Source organism: Arvicola amphibius, chromosome 11 (assembly GCF_903992535.2).
Source record: "Arvicola amphibius chromosome 11, mArvAmp1.2, whole genome shotgun sequence".
In the NCBI taxonomy this organism is placed as follows: domain Eukaryota; kingdom Metazoa; phylum Chordata; class Mammalia; order Rodentia; family Cricetidae; genus Arvicola; species Arvicola amphibius.
The window spans coordinates 74004227-74029290 of record NC_052057.2 but is presented as its reverse complement, the minus strand read 5'-3'; the positions used below and the strand labels follow the sequence as shown (position 1 = coordinate 74029290).

Here is a 25064-nt window from a genome sequence, read left to right as displayed (position 1 = left end):
TTTTTAGCTGACATTTCTAGAAATCATGCTTGGTGTGGGAAGTCCTTCTGTCTATGTGTTGCTTTTATTGGTTAATAAAGAAGCTGCTTTTGGCCAATGGCTTAACAGAATATAGCCAGGATGGAAGAGATATAGAGAGTAGGTGGAGTTAATGAGAAGCCATGTAGCTGCCCGCAGGAGACTTCTCCACTGGAGCCCACTGGAACCTTGCTGGTAAGCCACAGTCGTGTGGCGATACACTGATTAATAGAAACGGATTAATTTAAGATATAAGAGTTAGCTAGAAATATGCTTAAGCTATTGGCCAAACAGTATTGCAATTAATGCAGTTTCTCTGTGTTTATTGCGGGACTGGGCCCTACAGAAACCTCCTTCAACAATCCCTGATTCTTAAAAATGCTGCAAGTCAGCACTTCAGGTTCCAGTATAAATGATTTATCTCTACCTTCATACCTACCTACCTACCTACCTACCTACCTACCTACCTACCTACCTATGTTCTGAAGTTACCAGTTTGGAAATCTACAAAGCAAAAGGATTACAGTGTGCTGAATAAAGTCAAGTGATTTTATGATTGTTCATAGAATCTACATGGTTTGACTTTTTTCTTAATGTTTTTGAGGGTCTTACTGTTGTTGCTCGTGGTGTTGAACTTGTGCTTTGTCTTGGGACCATTAATGAGCTTCACTATGGTTGGCCGATTTTAACATGACTGACTGATGTTAAAAACAAAATTGAAAATAATTATGGAAATTGGGAAAAGAAATATTATCCAAAAGACAAAGTACATGTTTTGTCACTTAAAAAGAATATAAGAAGTGGCAGAAGAATTTTATATTGTTCTAGAATTCAGATTATGGCAAAATGGCAGGGCTATAAAGATTTAGATTGGCAAAGGAAGGTTACTGATGCCAGCCAGCGACCCTCAGTTATTTCTTGTGGCACACTCGGTGTGGGCTACCTTACTGCAGATGCGACGCTGGCGCTCTCCATCCTGGGTCGTCAGTCCAGTGGCTCTTTGCAGGAACACCTCTGGAGCCGAGACTTTGGCAGTTCATGTCTGCAGAGGCTTGGAATCACCCCCTATAATTTGTCTTGGTTGTTAACGTGAGAGGAAGAAAGTGCTCTGTGGGAATTTGAACAGTGTTTATTCTGAGTACTTTCTTAGGAGGCAAATTAATTTAAAAATGGTTGTATACTTCAGGTGAAGTCTAATACTTGTTGATTGTTGGCCCTGAAGCATGATGCTAGCCTCCAGTGTCACTGCTGCTTATTTGAAGTGACATCACTTGAACTGACACTAGCACTTTCTTGCCACTAGAATCATCAGGGACAGCAGCTAAGTAAGTCTCACTGTCTCTTAGCTCAAGCTCAGGTGTCACTGTCACTACTTTATGGAAATGAGTAGAATAGCTAAGTTGTTCTGTACCATTAATTTTATTTACTTATATTTTCCTTTATTACTGTCATTGTGTGTGTGGTGTGTGTGGGTGTGTGTGGGTGTGGGTATGGCGGGCTGTGGGGGGCAGACAGCGTACTGGGATAGGCTCTTTCCTCCTGTGGGTTCCAGACACTGAACTCTGGCCAGGCTTGCGAGGCATGCACTTTTACACACTGATTCGTCTCGGCAGACCTGGTTTTTATGACCCACTTCTGACAATGTAAGATTTTAGTCCAGATGACAAAAGGAATTAGATGGTGGTTAGTGCTGACTAAACCTAAAACTAACTTACTCATTCATTCATTCATTTGTTTTTAATTAATCAATTTATTTTTGAGATGGTAAACTGTTTTATCTTTTCCTGGCTTAGAAATTGCTGTATAGACTAGGCAGGCCTCAGACTTAGAGAGATCAACTGCCTCTGCCTCTTAAATGCTGAAATTAAAAGGACCACCATTCTAAGGTTATAACAGATTTACTAATAATACAGGGTGCATTCTCTATGACTGATTACTGAGCCAGTGTTAAAAATAGTATTTGAATCAGTAGTGGAAACCAGGTATACTTTCCCTTGCAGTCCTGGGGATAGGATCCAGGGCTTTTTGCCTATTAGACCAGCACTGAATTCCATCCCTAAACCTCTTGACTTTCTGAGCCAGGGTCTCACTAATGCCCAGGCTGTGCTCAGGCCCACTCTAGCTCCAAGCAAACCTTAAACCTGGAGTCTCCGATGTGCTTCAGCTTGGGAGTACCTAGGTTTGTGAAGATCAAACACTCTTAATAGTTGAACTTAATAAGCTCAGTAATTTATAAATGAGCACAATTTCATGTTTGTCTTCCAGTTCTTCTAGAATTCAAAATTGTAGTATAAGACACGGTAAGAACATAACTTGCAGGAAGCCACGGGTTGCTTGTTTTTGGCCTGGTCAAGCTGGGCCTCTAGGAAGGTATCAGCCTTTCAGAACTGCTGTCCTTTTCTCCTTGACACCATAGAGTGTCTATTGTGACTTCATGTCACTGTATAGGTAACTGGTTATTAGTTACTGTGAGTCCTTCCTCTCTGTGCAGCCAAACTGCTGAGACCAGAGAGCATGACATTCTTATCCCTCGCTTCTTTCTCGTTTCTTCCTCTTGCTCAGCCAATCATTTATATATTCATTTTCAAATTTATGTAATTTTTGAGAGAGGTTCTCATGTTTCCTAGACAGGCCTTGAGCTCCCTATATAGGTGAGAATGACCTGTAATTTCTGGTCGTCTTCCTCATCTCCTGAGTGCTGTCATCATCACGTGTGTGCGCCACCTTGTCCACTTCATTTTGTACATTTCCTTGGTAAACATTTCAGGTATAAGTTGTATGCCAGGTGTTACAAAGTTGAGTACAACATGTGTTCTGTTTTCATGATCTTACGCTTTAGTTCCACGCGCATACTCCTGCTGAATGACAGGATGCATATATGAAGGAAGGCCAGTATTTTGTATGCTAATTAAAAAATTAAAAGTTAACAGCAACAGAAAAGTAAGGCCAGCAAAGTGGCTTGGCAGGTAGAATTGCTTGTGCTTAGGCTTGGTGACCCAAGTTTGATTCCTGGAGTCTCCACTGTAGCCTTGTAGCACTGAGTCCTAAGAGTTGTCCTCTGACCGCCATACGTGTGCATGTGTATGTACCTTTGTGTTTCCTTTCGGGATGAGTCAGGGATGCGTCAGGTGCCTTCCATGTGAGTGGTGGAGCGGTGTTGGGTGTCTGCGCCTGTCAACGTCTTTGTAAGCAAGGAATTAAATAGGCCAAATATTTTATCAGGAGAAATTAGTGTTTATAGTGTTGTATAGAACAGCAGACACCCATTTATACATAGGTACCCTTGGCCTGTCCTCCCAAGTTTCGCAGTCTGAAACAAGAGCAGGTGACACACGCAGAGCTCAGAGCCATGATTCCTTGAAACTTTATGACAGATGATAAATTCATCTGTTCTTTCTTCTGTAGTACCCAGAGCAATTGTAAGCATTTTATTTTAGAAATAATAATTTTTATTTTATAATTAGTTAACTATTTATAGAAATAATTTAAAATTAATTAATTAATTTGAGACCGGGTCTAATGTACTTTAAACTGGCCTCAAAGTCTTTGCAGCCAAGGATGGGCTGAAATTTCTGGTCCTCTTGCCTCTCCCTCTCACGTTTTGGGATTACAGGTGTGGAGTACAGTATTTTATGCAGTGCTAAGGATCCAACCCAGAGCTTCCTGTAAGTAGGTAAATACTTGACCAGCTGAGCCAGTCTCCAGCCAGTCTCTAGCCTTAAAAGTGATCATGTTTATTTTCTAAAAAATTAAAATTTAAAAATTGTATTTGGGAGGCACTGGAAACTCTGGTTAGTCTAGCCTTGCTGGAGGGAATAGGTTTCAGAACAGCAGCAACAATAAAAACAAATGAAGAGAAGAACAAGGTGCATAATGATAATTCGTCTAAACAGGGAGAAAGGTAATAGACACTTCCATAGTCCTTGCATATATAATAACCTAAAATTAGCTTATTATAGGTACATAGAACACAGTGTTCTGGGAAGCGGAACAGAAGGCTGGGGTTCCCCAGTGGAAATAATTACCGTTGTTTCTGTGTTGCCCACCAGTGCCTTGCAGACATGAAGCCTAACTGAGTGCAGTGCTTTTGTGCTTTGTTACAGCAGGGGCTTCACTGAAATTGCTTGGAAAAGGAATGTGCTACCTAAGTTGTTTTCTTTTTTAGGAATTGATTATGGATTAAGTTTACCACTTGGAGAAGACTATGAACGGAAGAAACATAAATTAAAAGAAGAATTGAGGCAAGATTATAGACGCTATCTTACTCAGGTAAGATGTTCTATTAATGAGTTGTGTGTTTGTTTGAATTTATCCTTTAAATTTGCTTTTGGGAAGTGTTGATCATGTGTGATATCTGGCCAAATAGTGTAGTCAAAATTAACTCAAGACTCTTCCTGGAGCTCTGTTGTTCAGCAAGCCCTGGGTTTAGTTTCTAGCACAGAGAGTGCTTTACTAGGGAAATGGGTTGTAGTATTAAATGAGGTGTTTTCTATAAGGCTGTTTTTGCTTAAAGGGGTGGACCCACCATTCCCCACAAAATATTAAAGTGACATGAGGCATTTTAGTTACTAATTATTTTTTATTACATGAACTTATAAATTTTCAGTTAACAGTTTTATCAGCTGCTGTGTTCAGTCAGGTTTTTCACTGTGACAAAGTACCTTAGAGAAATAGTGTTAAGGGGGAAGAGAGTTTAGAGGTCCAGCCTGTGGTTGGCTGACTCCATTGCTGTGGGCCATGGCGGGAATGTGTGGCAGAACAAAGTTCACATATAACAGGCAGGAAGTGGAGATCAGACAGGAAGAGTCTGGGGATAAGAGACAGCCTCCCAGTGACATGTCCCAAGTGACCCAATCTTCCAGCAGGGCTGGGCTAATCGGTTTCCAGAACCTCCCAAAGCAGAGCCACCTGCTGGAGATAGGCCTTCAGCAAGAACCTTTTGGGACATTTCATATCCAGATCTTGACGGCCACCAGCAGCTTTGCTTTTGATTTAATGTTTCATATAACAGAACCCTTTTGCAGTTATCAGATTATCTAAGAGCTAAATTATGGGCTTATTGTTTCCTTTGTAGTTTACAAAAATATTTTAAGCAGTCATGTTTCTAGTATCCGCAATACTCTTGGCTTTTCTATTGCTTTATAAAGACCTGTTTCAAGTTGTCTCTAACTTGTAATTGGAAAGGACAGACCTTTACTGAATACATGTTATCAATGGTTTGTTTCTCTTGACTTTAGGGCATTACACAAGCAAAAAGAAAGGTAGGGTTGCCTGCATAATGTTCTCTTTCAGTTTGTGTAATAGTTTGTAATCATTTGTATGTAAGTGATTCAAATCAAGTAGAAAAACAGCTTCATTTGTGTTTTTGAGACTTTTGAGTGGTTCCTTTTTGTATCTTTGCTTTTGCCAAGATGGAAGCCCACACATTATAATTTTCTATTAATGCAATCATTGCCTCAGTTCCTGCTTTGCATTTGTTTCTGCTGCCTTCTTTGTAAATAACCTGGAACTGTGGTGTGCTTGCCTTTAGCTTGTTAATTTTTGTTCCACAATTATACTGGTCACAAGATAATAGTCAAGATACTTAAAAATGTTTTGAACTACATATTGTCATGATTTGAATTACGTGGTGTTTGTATACCATCAAGCTGATCACATTTGCTAATTTATGTGGGAAAACAGAATCAGTAGTTATACAAATAATAGTAGTTATACAAAATTAGCAGCTATAAAAATAGTCTCATACATTCTTTGATCACTCACCTGATGTCTAAAACACCAATAGTTTATTACTCTGTATATCCTGTCTTCAAGGGCTTTAAACTTAGCTGTAGATATAATATTTCATCACGATCAGAAACTACAGTAAGATATTCTGATCAGTGGGAGGTATCGTTTTATAAGGTATTACAGGATGGGAAGAAATTGGATATTCACAAGGTAGAATTGAGTAGAGAAAGCTTTCAAATGGAGACTACAGATGAAGAAAGATGTGGACTGTGGGCTGTTGGTCCGACACGTGCCAGCTTGACGATGGGTGATAGACAACCCTTTATAGAGTGGTGAGAAATGGTGAAGAGGGCGGGGCTTGAGTTGTTGAGAGGTAGTCCTTGTGACAGCTGTGGTGGGGTGTTGAGTTCCTGGAATGTCCGTGGAGAGCGTAACTGCTGTAGAACAGTTATTTCAGCGTGTTAGAGACTCTCCTTAAACAGATCTCTAGTGTCGCAACTGAACTAGTTCTTACTGTCAGTCTGTTGTTGGTGATGCTTTCCGGGGTGGTCCTGCGGCTGACTGATTTAAATAGTCCAGTGTCTTGTCTTCCTCACTAATTTTTGAATAAAAGTTCAAATTCCTTAGCGTGTCTTAGCTTTCCTGTTCTAGTTTGACTTCCTAGGCCTGTCATGTCATCCATCTTCCTCAGAGATGTAAGACTAGAAAAAGAATGTTGAGGCCCTGGGCCTGCCTCGTAAAGATGTGGTCCAGCTTGTGAGAGCTTGCTACTGAAGGGAGAGGGTACTGAAAGGTCGTAAAGATGTGGTCCAGCTTGTGAGAGCTTGCTACTGAAGGGAGAGGGTACTGAAAGGTCGTAAAGATGTGGTCCAGCTTGTGAGAGCTTGCTACTGAAGGGAGAGGGTACTGAAAGGTCGTAAAGATGTGGTCCAGCTTGTGAGAGCTTGCTGCTGAGGGAGAGGGTACTGAAAGGTCGAAGAATGCAAGGCAGACCTTGGATTATACAAAGTATGAATTATTAGCCACTGAGTCATGTCTAAGGCAACAGCAGGGCAGAAGGAAAGGGATTATGTCTGGGCTAGCCAAAGGTGGACCATGGCTAACCAGACTTCCTCAAAAACAATTGATGTGCCCACTATCAATTAGAAAGCAGTCTGGGGACTAGAGATGCAGCTCTGTGGTACAGCACTCACCTTGCCGTCTGGGTGATGGCTGACATAGAGCACTCTGGGTATTACTTTAACCACGTCCCACCCTGCATCCTGCCCTGCGTGAGATGAGCATCAGATCAGCAGTAACAGCAGTGATGGCTATGGTCATGTCAAGCTGGATCATCATGAGTGGGCATGAAGGAACTGCCTTTTTAAAGAAAAGTGACGTGATCACAGGAGCACACGTCTTTACGTCCCCATGAAGGAGTTGATTCTGTGTCGGGTTCATAAAAATACACTGGTAACATGGTGCCTTGTCTTAAAGCCTTTGGATGACACCTGGAGGTGGAAGTTGAAAGCAAGAAAATTCCATAGAATGGACTATGGTGGCACACACCTTTAAACCCAGCACTTGGAAGGCAGAGGCAGGTGGTTCTCTGTGAGTTCAAGACCAGCCTGGTCTACGGAGCTAGTTCCAGAACAGCCAGAGCTACACAGTGAAACCCTGTCTCGAAAACAAATCAAACAAACATACAAACAACAACAACAAAAGCAAAACATTCATTTAAGCACTGGCAGGAACAGCCTCTAAATAAATACCACTTTTCCCCCTTTAGTTTTCAGAATAAAGGATCATTGGTGTTCTTACTGGGCAGACAGACAGCTTTTAAATTGAATCAGTAAATTAATTTCATTAGTCCATAGCTCTTTCTTGAGCCTTACATTTTTCTGACTATCTTCTTTGGAATAAAATGTGTTAAAAGCATTATAGAGCATGTCCAAAAAGGAATTGGGATCACCATCTTCATTCTCATGCTATAGAAGTTTACTTTCCATAGTCTGTTCTTTTTATTTATTTAGTAATTTATTTTGATTATAGCAATTAAGGCCTCCTAACATACTGATGGCTACCAAAGAGATGACAGAGCTAGAGTAGTCATGTAGTATTTACGGAACAGATAAAATCCACGTGTTTGTCAACATACCTTTAATCCAGATAGAGGTAGGGGTTTGGGTTATTTGTCAACCTGTACTGCTGTGGAGGTTACTTTCAGGCCAGCACTAGGCTATAGCGAGGCTCTGCTTTAAAAAAAAAAAAAGTTTTCGTAAAGCTATGTTAGCCTTATATATTGATTTTTTTTTTATTTTGTTGAAAACTTGAGTGATTACCCTAAGCTTGTTTTGTGAGTGAGGGATGATAGCTTTCAGCTGAGGACTGGATTTGTTGTGGTTGCTCATTTATAACTCTTAGAAATGATTAGGTTTATGGTGTGCTTTGACATGGTGGGAAGCAGAGTTAGGATCCTGCCATTCCTTTGTCTTCCTGAGTCCCATAAGCCAACATTCAGATTAGCTTTTGTAACTAGATTTATTAATGGCTTTATGACTTTTTCCATATATAAACTCGTGCAGTCCATGTTTTTAATATAATGCTGTGGGAGCAGATAGTGTATTACATTGCAGTTACTTATTTATGTTTGTTAACTAAATGGTTAGAGGGAACATCAGCTTCTTGTTTCCTTGACATTTAAAATACTAATCGGAAAACATTAAATGGTTAGTAATTGTTTAATTTGTTCATGAATGCAAGAAACTGGATAGGCCAACACATATTGATTTAGCTTTTATGATGTAGTGTTGTAGATGCTGGTGCCAGTTTTACAGGCGAAGGAACTGAGGCAGAGAAGCTCAGAGCTTTTTTTTTTCTTTAGCTTTTTGACTAGTTGTGCAGGCAGGCATCATTCTCATGTTATGGAAGAATGTGTGTGGAGTAACTAGTGTGGCCAGTGCTGTGTTAGTTGTAGAAGCCTGAGCTCTAGGTCCTTGGACGCCCACAGTTGACATGCAGCAGTGGTCTTCAGTGCCGCGCGCCTGCTCAGTGGGTATGAGTGGTGGAGGGAGGGGCACATCAGCAGCGGCATTCACAGTTTAGTCTTTGGCACTTTGTGAATATATTTGCTTAGATAACTGCAGCAAACACAAGAAAAAACATTACAGGCACTCGTAAAGATACTGGTGAGGAAGCTGGGTGGTGGTAGCACCACACCTTTAGTCCCAGCACTTGGGAGGCAGAGGCAGCAGATCTCTGTGAGTTCGAGACCAGCCTGGTCTACAAGAGCTAGTTCCAGGACAGGCTCCAAAGCTACAGAGAAACCCTGTCTTGAAAAAAAGGTGAAAAAAAAAAAAGATGCTGGTGAGGTAGTTAAAAGAATGAAGAAAATATACCTGGAAGGATATAAATTGGAAAAAAAAATTAAACCTTTTCATGATTGTAATTACCTCGATTCAAAAGATATATATATAATATATATATGTATATGTATATACACACATATATATCTTTGTGTGTGTGTGTGTGTGCGCGCGCGTGCGAGCGTGCATGTTCATGTGCATTGCAAATCTGAGTTAAAGCTTGAGCCTGTCCTGGAAGTTGATTTGAAGGGATCTAGCAGTCACGCAGTCACTTTTGGTGTGCTTTCTTGATTCCCAGTCTCCGACTTCATCCCCACTTCATCCTTCTGCTGTGTATTATCTAGCAGTTTAGACTATAGATTGTTAAGACACTTTGAAATGTACGGAAGCCATTAGCTAATGTATGTTTTTAATGTGTATATACACAGAAAAATTTCCTATCTACCAGTGAAACAGACCCATCTACTCTGGGAGTTTCTCTTCCTATCGATGAACGGTTATCTGCCAAGGTAGGTGGGTCAGAGAAGACTTTCCTGGGGCTTCAAAACTATGAGAGAATATACTTCTAGTTACACCGTTTCTCCTTACTTGACTATAATCTTTCTTTTAAAAAGGTCTATGGAATTTCTAGTTGAGTCAGTTGAAAACTTTTTTGAACATTAATGGTATAATGTGATAGATTTTTTTTAATGTGTTGATTCTTTTACTGTATTTATTTACTTAAATAATTCAGTCTATTTTTTCTGTTGATATCTGAGCCACAGAGTGTGTGCTGTGTGGTAGTTGCCAGTGACTTGAGCAGCTGCGAGGGGACAGTGGTGCTGAGCTTCTGTGTGCTCCTGTCACTCCGTAGAGGTGGTGGCAACAGGAAGTAGGATGTAAGACAAAGTGGACAGATACTAAGTTTCAAAAAGCAGACCTAATTTTTAAGTATTCTTTTAGATTGTTGTTTCAGTGACATTGAACATATTATTAGGATTTAAGAAAATGTACTAATGCAGTTTATTTACATTTTAGCAGCAGCTCATTATATTATTTTATTTATATATATATATGTATATGTGTATATATATAGTGTTTAGGAGTGCTTTAACCTAGGGAATAGGATGGTTAGCATTAAGCATTTTCGTATTGGTCTGGGGAATTGCAGGATGGGTATGACAAGCACTGGGGAAGAGTCAACGTACTTTATGACTGAAGTAGTTGCATTTTGCTACTGACATCAGTGTTAATGAATTGAAAAACATATATTTATGTATGTTGCATATGGCAAGGGAGCTGCAGTGCTGATCAGTTCTCTTCCTGTTCCTTTCAGTGACTTTTTGTCCTTAGAATCATTGGAAAGCTTGATTTAGGCTAAAATACGATTTGTATGATTCTGGCCTGATATTAACAGTTAACATTGCCTTTCGATTTCTTTTTTAAGGAAAGATTGAAACTTGAGCGCAACAAAGAATACAATCAATTTCTCAGGTGTAAGGAAGAATCTATAGAAAAGGTCAAACATGTAGAAAAGAATATTGAGGTACGTTTTGCAGTTATAAATTTTTAATATCATATTCATGAGTGGGCTGCTGGGGTTTTGTGCTTGTGCCATCATCCCTGGCTTTATTTTTTAAGTGATTTTTAAATCTTGACAAGCTTCTGGGTTTTATTTATATGTGTGTGTGTATTCATGTAATGCATATTCAGACTTATCAAGACTAGAATAATTGGATGCTAAAGTTCTTTTTAAAATTTTATTTTTTAAATAATCATTGTTAAAAATATAATTATATAATCCCCCATCTCCCCTCTCCAGCCTTCAATTCCTTGAATGCTGTTCCCTTACTCCTCAAGCTCTTGGCCTCATTTTCTTTGTTTTTGTTACAGATATGTACAGTACATAAATATATAAGTATGATACGTTGAGTCCATTTAATGTTACTTGTATGTATATGATTTCAGGGCTGACCACTGGGTGTTGGATAACCAATTAGGGGGTTCGCTTTCCTGGAAGAGTAATTCTCTCTCCTCAGCTGTCAGTAGTTGTCTGTAGTTTTCTGTCTAGGGGTGGTGCCCTTTGAGATCCCCCTCTGCATTAGCGTGTCTGTTGGTGCTGTCACTGTCCAGGCCGTGATTGGGCAGCTGTATTGTTAGGGGTCATGGGTGTAGTTTCCCTGTCATCTCTAGGCGACAGAGTCTCACCTCAGATTTCTTGTTTATTTGGCTCTTATAATCTCTCTGTCTTGCAAGATGTTCCCTGAGCCGTGGGCATGGGACTTGTGTATTAGATGTTCCCTGAGCCGTGGGCATGGGACTTGTGTATTAGATGTTCCCTGAGCCGTGGGCATGGGACTTGTGTATTAGATGTTCCCTGAGCCGTGGGCATGGGAGTTGTGTATTAGATGTTCCCTGAGCCGTGGGCATGGGACTAGTGTATTAGATGTTCCCTGAGCCGTGGGCATGGGACTTGTGTATTAGATGTTCCCTGAGCCGTGGGCATGGGAGTTGTGTATTAGATGTTCCCTGAGCCGTGGGCACGGGACTTGTGATTAGATGCAGCCTCTTGGGCTGAGTTAGCAGAGCCACCGTCAGTTGTGGTTCTCTATAGTGGTCTCCATCTGCTTCAGACAGAAGCTCTGATAGCTGTGAGTGTACAGACAAGTACTTAGAACTGGGAAGGAATTATGCTGGTTTAGTAAAGTGGTGCTAGTAGGCTCTCCTCTAAGATCTCTGACTTCATCATCCCTGGGTAGTGGTCTAAGTTTCTAGTACTTATTTCTGTCCAATGAGTGGGCCTTAAGACTAATTAGACAGCTCTTAGTCTCAAGATAGAAGTGCCACGAGCTCACCTTTACGGCTATATGGGCATTGTTGTGGTTCATAGACTTCATTGCTGCGTAGGTGTCTTAGTTAGGGCTTCTGTTGCTGTTGTGAAACACCATGACCAAAAGCAAGTTGACGAGGAAAGGGTTTATTTGGTTTATACTTCCACATCACAGTTCATCATTAAATGCAGTAAGGGCAGGAATTCAAGCAGGACAGGAATCTGGAGGCAGGAGCCGATGCAGATGCAGCACCTCAAGGGATGCTGTTTCCTGGCTGTTCCCCAAGGCTTACTCAGCCACTTTCTTACAGAACCCAGGGCCACCTGCCCAGGGATGGCACTACTCACAGTGGGCTGGGCCTCTCCCATCAATCACTACTTAAGAAAATGCCTTACAGTCTTGCCCGCAGCTGTCTCCTGTGGAGGCATCTTCTTACTTGAGGTTTCCTCCTCTCTCTGTCAAGTTGACACAAAACTAGACAACACAGTAGGACTTCCTGGTGGCTTCCCTCCCTTGGCAGTCTGCATGGCACCTTTTGGTACCATGGAAGCTGTTCCTGAGGGAGGAGGCTCTCAGGGCATATCCAGCTCTAACCTTCCAGTGTCCCAAGTGCGTGGTATCTTCTGCTTCAGCCTCTGAGAGGCAACCAAGGGCAACAGCAATAGCTCATAATGTTTTGGGAGTCTCTTGGACTCCGCTAGACAACAGCCCCAAAGAAGGTATTTAAGTTTTTGTCAGATAGTCAGTGTGGCTCCTGAGGGCCATTGTCAGCCCAAGTGGCATTTTTTTTTAATTTTTTTTTATTTTTTTATTTTTTTCGAGACAAGGTCTCACTATGTAGCTATGGCTGTCCTGGAACTTGCTCTATAGGCCAGGCTGGTTTCAAACTCAAGATATCCACCTGCCTCTCTGCCTCCCAAGTGCTGGGATTAAAGGTGTGTGCCGCCACCACCCAGCAAAGCTTACCATGTTGAAGAAGAATTTAATTTGAAGTACTGTGTAACTATTAAGATGCCTATTATGTCTAAGGCTGAGAATTTGCATTTAGTTGGCGGGTTTTCATAGCCACTTACCCATTTGAGTATTGTTGTCTCTTGCTATATAATACATCTTTCTGCAAAATAATTCTTTGAAGTTTTTTCCAGAAAAAGCTACTTTAATGACTTTTGAATAAACATCAAAGTTCAGATATACATGAATGTATTTTAAGGATAGTTATTGGACTTTTATATAATAAAGACTTAGTATGACTTGAGACTAATTATCTTTTATATAAAAATGTCTCATTAAGCTTTTTCTTCTTTAATTCAACAGCCAAAGAGTCAAAGAGATAAAAACCCTGTTAGTCAAGGTAAATCTGAGCTACCTCCGCAAATACAGACTTCACACACACATTCTGAGGCACCGACTTACGAAGAGCTTCTAAACCGAAGACGGCGAGAGGAAAGCAGATACCGGCAACTAGAAGATGAAATTGAATTAATAAATAGAAGACTTCTTAGACAGGCAAATGAGGAAGTAGGCGTTTCTGGTACAAACCAAAGCTTTGCCAGCAAGGCTGGTGTTCCAGAGCGAAGAGCTCGCAGGCTTAATGAGGAGCGTGTGCCTGACAGACAGCACTGTAGATCTGACCGGGATCCCAACGACAGTGAAGAAATGGACGAGAGGTTTAGATTTGAAAGTGATTTTGATAGAAGACTCCTGAGAGTATATCCCAGTGACAGGTAAATTTCCACATTCGTCTTCATTCTTTTTACTTACTATTGCTCTTAGTTTATAAAAGCGGTTTTACTTGATTAATTCAACTGTACTATTTTGTGAGGTGCTGTAATTTTATGTGTCACTGAAAACACTCAAAATGAGGACCCCAAGGTAATCTAGGAGTTGGAAAGTGGGTGGCAACATTCTTGTAGAAGAAATTTCTTGTCTCAGCCGTGACCAAGTAGGGGAGTAAACAACAACAACAACAGCAAAAACAAACAAACAAAAGCCCCAAAATCTCGTATGTGAGTGTGAAGCCTAAAGCAGACATTGAGATTGGAAGCCTGGATTCTGGCTGCCAGCAGCATCCAGAGAACGCCCAGTTTAAGGACTCAGGTTGTCTTGGGTCATAGTTTCTCTGATGACTGTCAGGGATGAAATCCACTTCTTCTGCAGTTGGTTAAAGTCAGGTTGATTGCCATCCTAATTTCAAATGTTCAGTGTAGGGAAAAGGGACATTTTAGCATGGACGAAATAAAGTATGTGTCTATAATGTTTGTATACCTTAAGTATCTTTATCAATATATTTTAAAGATTGTTATTGGACTTTTATGTAATTCAAATGGTGTAAACTTTTCTCAATCAGATTTTCAAATGTTTTTCCACTTTCTTTAAACAATTGATTTTGTAATATTGTTTGGAATTTCTTAACTATAGGTCTTTGTTGTCCTTTACCTTAATATTTAACTTGACATATGTTTCCCTATTAGAGACAGAAATATCACAGGGCCTGTGTTTGTCATTGGCCTGCTAACTTGAAGGATTACATGTAAATTTTAGGACCTGTTTTGTTTAATAGTCTCAATATTTAATTTTTTACTATTTTAGAAAATATTCTCAGGGCATAATGCTGCACTGCCAGTATTTTAATTACTGATAACAATACAAAGCTTTCATTAATTCTGTCTTTAGTCTATTCTTAGTTTAGATAGTTTGAGTTAAAAATTTAATATCTGTAAGAATGAGAAATGTGGATTGCTTACGACAGTTTTCTATGTGAGCTGAATCTAATTATAGTTTTGAAAATGCTCCATATTCTGTAGTATCTTATATTTAAAAATGCTTATATTTGAAGCTAATTAAAATACTTTTCAATTTAGGAACTCCAGGTACTCCTGGAATCCTTTTTTTTTTTTTTTTTTCGAGATAGGGTTTCCCTGTAGTTTCTAGAGCCTGTCCTGGAACTAGCTCTTGTATACCAGGCTGGCCTCAAACTCAGAGATCCGCCTGCCTCTGCCTCCCGAGTGCTGGGATTAAAGGCGTGCGCCACCACCGCCTGGCACTCCTGGAATCTTGATGGTATCTTCTCTCTACCTGAGAACTTTCTAAGAACCTTTTTTTTTTTTTTAAAAAAAATAATGATATTTACCTCTAGAATATAATGAAAACATAACTTTAAAGTTTGGAATTTTAAGAAACTAATGACAATTAAAGCTTTATTCTTCACATATGAGCTAACAAATCAATTCCATTTAATCATTTGAGGACTGCATTATTATATATCTCATAAATGAATGACCTTTTTCTGTTAACTTCTTTAAATCGTATTTTGAGATTATGTTACGTAAGGTTGAATTCTTACTCATGATCTCAATTCTGAACACTATTTAAGTCATGTTATTTACATTTTGTTAATGTATCAGATATCATGTCTTCATGCGTTAGGCATTTTTCATGTTTCTTGAGGACAAATTGTGTTATAGCCACTCTTTCTTTTTGAAAAAAAGGATTCACATTAATCATCCAATAGTTCATATTTAATAAGTATACTTGTTAGTAAAAGAAATAATCCTGTTCGTTAACTTCTATGATTTCCTTATTCCTAACTTCTTTAAACTTTTGATTGATTCTAATCTTATAGTGATGTTTTATTTTTATAATTTTGCTGTGAGTTTCATTCTAATTATCTTACAACTTCTTAACATGCCTGATGTATTATGAACAGCATATTTTTTCTTATCTTATAGGTGGGGCAGTGAAAGCTCTCCAGAAAGGGTTGATTTCTTAATGTCATACCATAAATTGGTCAAAGTTCTTAAATAATTAACAAAGTGATTATCACTGGGACTAAGAGTTTATGTTCTGTGTGTTTGTGTCCTTACTAATGAGTAAAGTTGATGTTTAAGAGCTCTCTGAAGTTGAATGTAAATAGTTTCTTATGATACTTTGAATTATAGACTCTTAAACTGTAGCCTGTGCTAGTCTGTATTCCTTATTAGCTGAGCTGATATACTAATTATAGTTTAATACTGAGTTAAGGAAGATTTCAGCCTCGGATGCTGTTTGCAGTTTCAGCGTGACTAATGTGTCACACAGAATAGCATTTCCTTTCTATTTAAAGTTTGCTAGTTGTATATTTATAATAGACATTCAGTAAAGTTCTGAAATGACCCTTCCTCTAAAGCTGGGATCTGTATGAACTGATAGGTTGAGTCCTCCTGGTGTAAGACACTCCAGACTTAATTTGTAAGGCAGAAGTGAGAAGTGCTTGAGAAGTTAGCCGTTGTCGAAGACTTCTCCCTTAGTACCTTTACTTTTCAGAAAAGTCATTTTAGTAAATGTTTAAAAAGATTCATTTGCTGGGCGGTGTTGGCGCACACACACCTTTAATCCCAGGATTCAGGAGGCAGAGGCAAGCAAATCTCTGTGAATTTGAGGCCAGCCTGGTCTGCAGAGTGAGTTCCAGGACAACTAGGGCTATCACACAGAGAAACCTTGTCTTGAACCACCTCCCCCGCCAAAGGGATTGATTTATTTTTAAAAAATTCTGTGTGTATGTATGTGTCATGCACATGTTGTACAGCTGCTGGTGGAAGACAGAGGGTTTCGTATCCCCTGGAGCTGAGTTTCAGGCCCTGTTAGCCATCTGATATGGTCTGGAGACTGAACCAGCGTCTTCTGCAAGAGCACTATGTGCTCTTCATCACTGAGCCATTTCTCCAGCTCCATATGAACAGATTTCCCTTCACATTGAGGATATAGTTGAGAATAGAAAATGCTTATTAACTACAGAGATTGGAAAGGAGCTGGAAATGATGGGTGTTGTTGCTCACAGGTAGCTTTTCAGAAAGCTCTAAAAGCAGAACTCAGGCGCATGGATGCATGGAAGCTCACATAGCTCAGTGGCGTGGAACATCACTCACTGCATCCTTTTATTAAATTAAGTTTTTTGCTTTTTGATTTTTTTGAGACAGGCTCTTAACTTGGTAGCATGTGCTGACTCAAGACTCATCATAGTTCAAGCTGTTCTGTAACTCATGACAATCTCTTTGCCTCAGCCTCTGAAGTCCTGGGATCACAGATATGAGCCATCACACCTAAGGAAGATACTCTGTTTGTTTGTTTGTTTTGGTTTTGGTTTTGTTTTTTTGAGACAGGGTTTCTCTGTACAATAGTCCTGGCTGTCCTGAAACTCACTCTGTAGACCAGACTGGCCTCCAACTCACAGAGATCTGCCTGCCTCTGCCTCCTGGATACTGAGATTTAAGGCATGAACCACCACTGCCTGACCTACCCAGTATTTTCAAGGCCCTGGGTTTAATATCTACTCCACTCCTGCAGGAAGGTGAAGGGCATAGATTCAATATGGCTATTGAAATCTCTGTCCCAGATTCAGTAAGAAGAAAAGGTTGACAAGATTCTAAACTACAATTTGGTTTCATGGCTTTATATATCTCATGTTTTTATTATTATTATTATGTTGTTTTCATTGTTATTATTTTTATTATTATTTTTGTTCTTAGTAACTAAAGTTTTGGCATTTCTATTTGTGAATAGCATTTTCCCCCTGAATTTAAAATGGTAAGCATAATTGTATCAGTCACAGAATTGAACCAGATGCCTTATGATTTTGTAGTTTTTTTTTTTAGTGACATGTATATTCCTCTACCCCGGACTCTTAAATATTTCTGTAGTATTTACTTATAATCTTGTGAATGACTTGTTTTTCTTACTAGATGAAATACTTCAGAACATCTTCTGTATTGGATGTTCACTGGGAAAGCTCTGTAGTCTTACCAGCAACAACCTTGATCTTAAACATACTTAAGATAATTTGTTAAATTCTGTTAATTTAGTATGGTTTGAAAATAATATGGTACTTGCTTTTATGATCTGTATATGTGCTGAAGAGCCCATGAACTGTATTTTTGTATGGGTTTGTGGCTCTAGCTGTTAAAATCTTAAGTGTATTAAGATTGTAAATACAATTTTTTTATGCGTTAGCTGAAAATGCACGATACTGTAGTTCTTTTGTAAATTTTCGAACAAATCTCTGTGTTTCTTATTGACTTTTAATTATGAGACCCAAAGTTATGCTTTAAAAAAGTAAGTTTAAATTTCTTTGCATAATTATTAATTAATTAATTTTTGTTTTGTTTTGTTTTGTTTTGTTTTGTTTTTCGAGACAGGGTTTCCCTGTAGTTTCTAGAGCCTGTCCTGGAGCTAGCTCTTGTAGACCAGGCTGGCCTCGAACTCAGAGATCCACCTGCCTCTGCCTCCCAAGTGCTGGGATTAAAGGCGTGCGCCACCACCGCCCGGCCTTAATTCATTAATTTTTACCGATGTAGATACCTCCTTACACCACCACTGATTTTATTTTTGTGTGTCATGTCAGGTCCTTAAGACCATTTCTGGGTTTGGTGATTCTTTAAGATTGTACTCACAGCTGTGACTATTCTTTTTTTTTTTTTTTTTTTTTTTTTTTTTTTTTTTTTTTCCGAGACAGGTTTCTCTGTAGCTTTAGAGCCTGTCCTGGAACTAGCTCTTGTAGACCAGGCTGGTCTCGAACTCACAGAGCTCGGCCTGCCTCTGCCTCCTGAGTGCTGGGATTAAAGGTGTGCGCCACCACCGCCTGGCTTTTCATTTTAGTTTTATTGAGGCAACCCTTGCTCTGCCCGGGCCTGCAAGCCTCAAACATGTGGTAGCTTTTTCTCGCCTCAGCCTCCTGAGTGCTAGGATTGCAGGCAGGTCAGCAAAGCCAGCTGACGGCTGTCCGAATTACTGTAGCTGTGGACGGAAGGAAGAGCCGCATAGGGAAAGGTGCATAGACAGAAGCAGAGGGAACTGGGTGCTTCCTTTTGAAGCAAGTGAGGAGACTTCATCCCTGCAGCAGTGAACGGAGACTCAGGGCCTAAGGTTCTTCTTGAGGGCAGATTGTATAGATGCCCCTTTTTAGCATAAGCTAACATTTCAGACCTCCTATAGAAGGCAATTTTTTTAATAGTCTTTATTTTTTGTGCAGATAGTCTAGGGACAGTGAAGTCTTAGCCTAGTGGGACCCTCCTAAAACCGATGTTGTCAGGTGACAGCCAAGGGCCATCTCCGAAAGCATCCCTTTCTCAGTGTGGCAGTCTCAAGCCTGCTGTTGGATTCTGCACACATGGATTATATAGACACAGCATAACTAAATAGAAGGTCATTGTTCATTAAAAACTGAAATTTGCTTTACATGGTAGAAATAGGGATGGCACTAGATCGATGTGTTTGTTTAAAAGAGCTGAGCATCTATGCTTCAGTTTAAATAAAGCTAGCTTTTTTTAAAAAGTTAAATTGAAGTAAAATTTGGGATGACGTGTAGGACACTGTGTTAGATATGGATACAAATGAATGGAAACAATTCCTGCTTTTGTGGCAAAGTTGCAGTGTTGTTGTGATTTTTATTTGAACTGATTTCCAACTCCCCACCCCCATAACTCTGCTCTGGTCTCGTGGCAGAACAAGTGAAGACTGTGATAGGTTCCGTCTTTGGAGAATCTTTCCTTTCCGTTACAGCGGGTCATGGCCGGTCCTGTTAATCGCAGCGCCAACTTTACGTAATGTTGTATTATATTTCCTCAACCATACTTCTTTTCATCTTCTTCAGAAGGAAAATATAATTTAACAGCCATATAAAGAAATATGACTTGTGAAATGCTGGTTTTTCATGGATGTTAATAAATGTTCGTGTAAGAAGTTATGCTAGTTTCATTGGCATGAGAAATTATATTTTATAAAAGCAAATCAGTGTTTGCCAAATGGAAAAAAAGGTAGTTGAAACTTTTTTCACTTTTTAAATAGTTGCTTTTTTAAAGAAGAAAATAAATTCTAAACTTTCTTTTTGTTCATTTTGACCTTCTAAGTACAACGAAGGCTCCTCAGATCTGTGCCACATCAGACTGTCTTTAATGCAATGTTTGCTATTGAACTTTTTGTAACGTTCTTTCATGGGGTTTGTTGTGCTAGCTTATAATTACCAGACTATATATGTCTTAATTAAGAAACAGTGTTGTTTTAGTTCTGCTTGTAAACTTCAGTGTCTGCTGGGACTATATATCATCTGGGTTTGACCTACAGAAAGTGCCCAGTAATTCCTATGTTAGCCAAATGATACAAATGTTTTCCTGTGTTATCTTACCTTTAAAAACAATATACATATACATATACACACATATATGGAGAGATGGCTCAGAAGTTAAGAGCACTTGTTGCTCTTCCAGAGGGTCTGAATTCAGTTCCCAGCACCCAAGTTGAATGACTTACAACCTCTTAGTAACACTAGTCTAGGTGATCTGAACCCTCTTCTGGCCCTCTCAGGGTTAGCAAAGATATGACTTGTGTGCCCACACGAGGGTGCACATATACACACTCACACACAAAATGAAATATTTAAACATAACATTGAAATAAAATGTTCTAAAAGGTGTATAGAAATAAGTTGCTATAATCTCAGTAAAAATTATTAGGGAATGGAGTCATAGCATTACTTTCCCGTGTACTGTACATGAAGACAACAGCAAACTGGGTTGTAAACGCACACTCCATCTTCTTAGTGAGCAGATCATAGTTGAGGCGAACTCGATTTGACTTAACTTTAGGATGTGTTAGCAGTAAATGTCAGCACAATCCTTTGTTCACCGTGATGATAACACCCTAGAGAGAAAAGAAGACCCACTGTGTGGGGATGTGCTCTATAAGCTAATGTGTTTTTAAGGCCACACGGAAACAGACAGGGGCATGTGCCTCCTGTGGAGAATGAGGATGCAGCTGCGGAACAGTCAAATGCTCAGATTTCATCTGCTGGAAAGAGAAGGTATGTGAGCAATTCTGTCCTTGAGTCTTTACACTCTGCAACAGCACCTGTCTAAAACTGGCTTAAGGAAGAAGTAGAAAAAGCATAGTATGTTAACAGCCACCCTTTACTAGTGACAGGATTAAATGGGAAGAAAAGTGAGGACTCATTAGGGGTGAATATTTACGATTCTCTCTGACCCCTCCCCTCCTCCCTTTCTTGTCTTTCCTATCTGTTCTGAGGATTGAACATTCATTGAGTGAGACAAAGCACTTTACCACGGAGTTACATCCCTAGGCCTGCATCATTCTTTTCAAGAGTTCAGAGTAACCCTCTCTCAGTATATAATACTCCCTTCGGAAGCACATTGATAAGTATATAGTTTGAAATAATGAAGGAAAGATTAACATAATTTGATGGTGTTATAATGAATTTGAAATGTGTTGGAATTGTGGTTGGAGAGGTGACTCAGTTGGTTAGGAGGACGCAAGTCTGAGTCCCAGCCCAGCCCTGTCTGCTGGCTCACAGCTGCCTGTAATTGCAGTGCTGGAGGCGTCTGACTTTCACCGCTGGCACATGCACATGGTTAACAGTAGATCTTTAAAAAGATCTTGGCATCCTGGTACTACAGTTGGGTTGAAAATAGATCGAAAATGTCCCTGCAGTGTGAGTTTTAACTTTACTATTATTATTATTATTGTTATTTGCTTATTGGTGAGGTAGCTTTAGTGCTTACTTTGTAAAATTAGTATTTAAGCTTGTATTGATAAGAAAGTTAATAACTTTATAGTTTTTTTTTGTGTGTGTGCTTTTCTATTTTGTGTGTAAGAATGAATGGTTCTGTTCTTAAAAAACAAAACCTAAAGGGAACCACAAAGACCAGCGAGATCCTCAGCAGGTGAAGGTGCTTGCCACCAGGAGTTAATCCTTGGAGATCACATTATGTGAACTTCCAAGGTCGTCTCTGACCTCCACACTTGAACCGTGCATGCCACATGTGTGCTAGACACAAACAAACAAATTAAGAACAATGAAAATGTAGAGCAGAAGTGCACGCGGTTTGGCGTGTGGCTCAGTCAGGAGAGTGCTTGGCCGTCTTGGAGGAACCTGGAACTTAATCCCAGCAGTGTCCACAGTGTGGAGGTTCACACACTGTAGTCCTTACACCTGCCATTGCAGCGCTAAGAGGAGGAAGCTGGAGGACCAGTGCAGCCTCCCCTCCTAAGCTTTAGAGGAACTCAGAGAGAGGGAGAGAGAGGCAGGGAGGCAGGGGAGGATTAAGGAAGTGTGTGTGTGGGGACGACAAGAGCATGAGAAGGTGATGGAGAACTGAGTCCGATCACACTGTACTGTACGCATGTGGGGAAGCATCAGTGAAACGGGCATTTGTACAATGGTATATGCTGATGAGGAAAGCGAATAAATGGTCCTAATGTAGCCTATAATGACGGTAACAGAGTCCTTTCTTAGAAGAAATGCCAAGGATAAATTATCCTTGCCAGTAGGAGAGCTTGTTGTTTGTTACAATTAAATTTCTTTGAGGGTCTGACTTTTCTTTGTTCCTTTCTTCAAGACTTTTTTATTTTTTTAAAAATTCTTTTCTTAAGATTATTTTCCTAAAGGAATAATCTTTTCTAAGTGGGAATATAGTTAGGATGCACACATATGCATGCACACACACCCACACACACATTTATATAAATCTATTCTTGGTCGGGTGGTAGTGGTGCATACCTTTAATCCCAACACTTGGGAGGCATAGGTAGGTGGATCTCAGTGAGTTCGAGGCCATCTTGGTCTACAAATTGAGTTCTAGGACAGCCAGGACTGTTGCACAGAGAAACCCTGTCCTCCAGACAGGCCTCTCCCTGAACCTGGAGCTGGCATGGCTGGCCAGCACACCCTGGGGAGACTGCTGTCACCTCCCAGGCTGGGGACTGTGGACACGCACTTCCTGTGTGTGCTGAGGGCTGAGCCCAGGTCCTCAATGCTTTTCAAGTACTTTACCCATCTTAACTCCTAATCACGTTTTGTTCTTTGAGACACAGGGTTTTTAGGTGTAGCTGACTCTTACTTACTATGTATCCCAGGCGAGCCTCAAACTTACAGTCCTTTAGCCTCAGCTTCCCAAATAGAAGCATTAATGGTGTGCACCAACATTTCAGGCCTTTATGTTGAATTTAGATTTCCTAAAATCGCATGGATTTTAATATTTGCTCTCTCGTATTGTTTTAGTGCTCAAGCTAACGAACCACCCAAGTGTGCTGATGGTAGCATCAGTCCTTTCGCAGGGATGCTCTTTGGTATGTACGGCACGTGCAGTTGATGAGACCTTCGCAGAATGTTGAGCTAAATGTCCTTACAGTGGGGACCGTGCTAAGCATTTAGCATGCATTGTATAGGACTATTGATTCTTTTAAAGCTTTGTAACTTAACTAGCTACTGTTGATTCTTTTAAAGCTATGTGACAGCCGGGCAGTGGTGGCGCACGCCTTTAATCCCAGCACTCGGGAGGCAGAGGCAGGAGGATCTCTGTAGTTCGAGGCCAGCCTGGTCTACAAGAGCTAGCTCCAGGACAGGCTCTAAAAAAGCTGCAGAGAAACCCTGTCTCGAAAAACCAAAAAAAAGAAAAGAAAAAGAAAAAAGAAAAAAAAGCTATGTGACTTAATTAGCTACTTTATAGATGAAATCAGTTTGAGTAAAAACTGTTTTAATTTTTTTTTATATTAGGACTTTGTTGTACTATGGATTCTTTATCCTGTTTTATATGTGACCCTTGATTTTTTGATTATCTTTGGTAGTGTGAAATTGTCTTATATTTTAGCTCATTTTCTTTGAATATTCCTTTCCCAACCTTGTTGCCTCAGTCACTATTCTATTTTGTGTGTGTGTGTGTGTGTGTGTGTGTGTGTGAGAGAGAGAGAGAGAGAGAGAGACAGAGAGGAGAGAGAGAGAGAGGTAGAGAGAGAGGCAGGCAGAGAGAGAGAGACAGAGAGATAGAGACAGACAGGTAGACACAGAGAGACAGACACAGAGACAGACAGAGACAGAGAGACTGGGCCTGAGCCTTGTATAGGCTTTTGAAGCCTAAAAGCCCACCTCCCCAGTGACATACTTCCTCCAGCAAGGCCATACCATGTAATCCTGTTAAAGAATTTCATTCCCTGGTGACTAAGCATTCAGATATGGTTCTGTGGGAGTCATTTGTATTAAAACTGCCACCCTTGTTCTTCCTGTATAGTTTCTGAAGAAGTGGTCTTTTTTCCCCCAAATCATGATGGTGATTCAAATTTTCTATTTTTTTTTTTAAATCAGAGGTCAAGGTCATATAATCCTTTTGGTTTGCTATATTATATTTGTCTTTATTTCATTTCAGAAATGGTGTGGTGAGCCTTGTTTTTGCTTATTGCTTTGTACACCAATGAAGTTGAAGTTGATCTTTGAATGGACATTTTGAAAACTTAGCTAAAATTTGGTTGTAGTGTAAGTTACATGAGCAAATTGAATAGCATTTTAGGTTCATCTAACCTAAAAGTAGTCAGTAATTTAAATTTTGACTTGGAGACATGGTCATGGTATTTTTAGACTTTCATTTCCTGGAAATGACTATTGGGAGAAAGATGGTATATTCACAGAAACTTTGTTCTTTTTTGTTTTGTCTTTTCTGAGACAGGGTTTCTCTGTAGCTGTGGAGCTTGTCCTGGAACTAGCTCTGTAGCCCAGGCTGGTCTACTCAGAGATCCGTCTGCCTCTGCCTCTGCCTTCTGAGTGCTGGAATTAAAATTGTGTGCTACCATCACCCGGAGAAAGTTAGTTTTTGTTGTCTATAAGATTTGATCAATTTTTATCTGTCAAGTCAGAGTAAAGGCACATAATTATGATGTATTTTGTAACAAACGACAGAAATAGGAGAAACAAGCTGAGAGTTGAGTGAAAAATGTTAATTTTATCAGTAAGAAGATTAACAAGTTTTCCAGTATGCAGTTGGGAACTGACTAGGGTTTTGAATAAGTCATTTAGCCATTTAAACCAGTGGTCCAGCTTACATCTGAGAATTTGTATGTGTCCCTGAGCGTGTTTGTACATACAGGGAACTTAACTCTTTCTAAAGGTAGTGTATTTCATTTTTAGGCTACATCAGTCGTTAAAATACTCTAACTTCAGTTGTACTAAAATTTATTTTCCTATTATTTTTCTTCAACTATTTCATTTAGGATTTTTACTTTATTAAAAAACCAAACCAAACCAAAACAAAGGTGGATGTGGTGGTGCACAGCTTTCATCTTAGCACTTGATGCAGAAGCAAGCAGGTCTCTGCATTTGGACCATCTGGTGTGAATAGTGAGCTCGAGG

The 25064-nt window shown here is 39.8% G+C and overlaps 1 protein-coding gene across 5 annotated transcripts in view; it reads left to right on the top strand.

Annotated features, from left to right (window-relative positions):
* Cspp1 (centrosome and spindle pole associated protein 1) overlaps positions 1-25064 on the top strand; it is a 102841-nt gene that overhangs the window by 26002 nt on the left and 51775 nt on the right. For 4 of the 5 annotated variants that reach the window (XR_005287368.1, XM_038347305.1, XM_038347304.1 and 1 more), the window contains 7 exons: positions 4184-4287; positions 5256-5279; positions 9521-9601; positions 10519-10617; positions 13217-13626; positions 20634-20732; positions 22947-23014. Coding sequence is in view for 4 of the 5 variants with exons in the window: in XM_038347305.1 (XP_038203233.1) it covers positions 4184-4287; positions 5256-5279; positions 9521-9601; positions 10519-10617; positions 13217-13626; positions 20634-20732; positions 22947-23014 (885 nt within the window). In the remaining variant the exon portion in view is untranslated. The remainder of the gene's footprint in view (positions 1-4183; positions 4288-5255; positions 5280-9520; positions 9602-10518; positions 10618-13216; positions 13627-20633; positions 20733-22946; positions 23015-25064) is intronic. The other variant, XM_038347306.1, reaches the window with a different exon arrangement.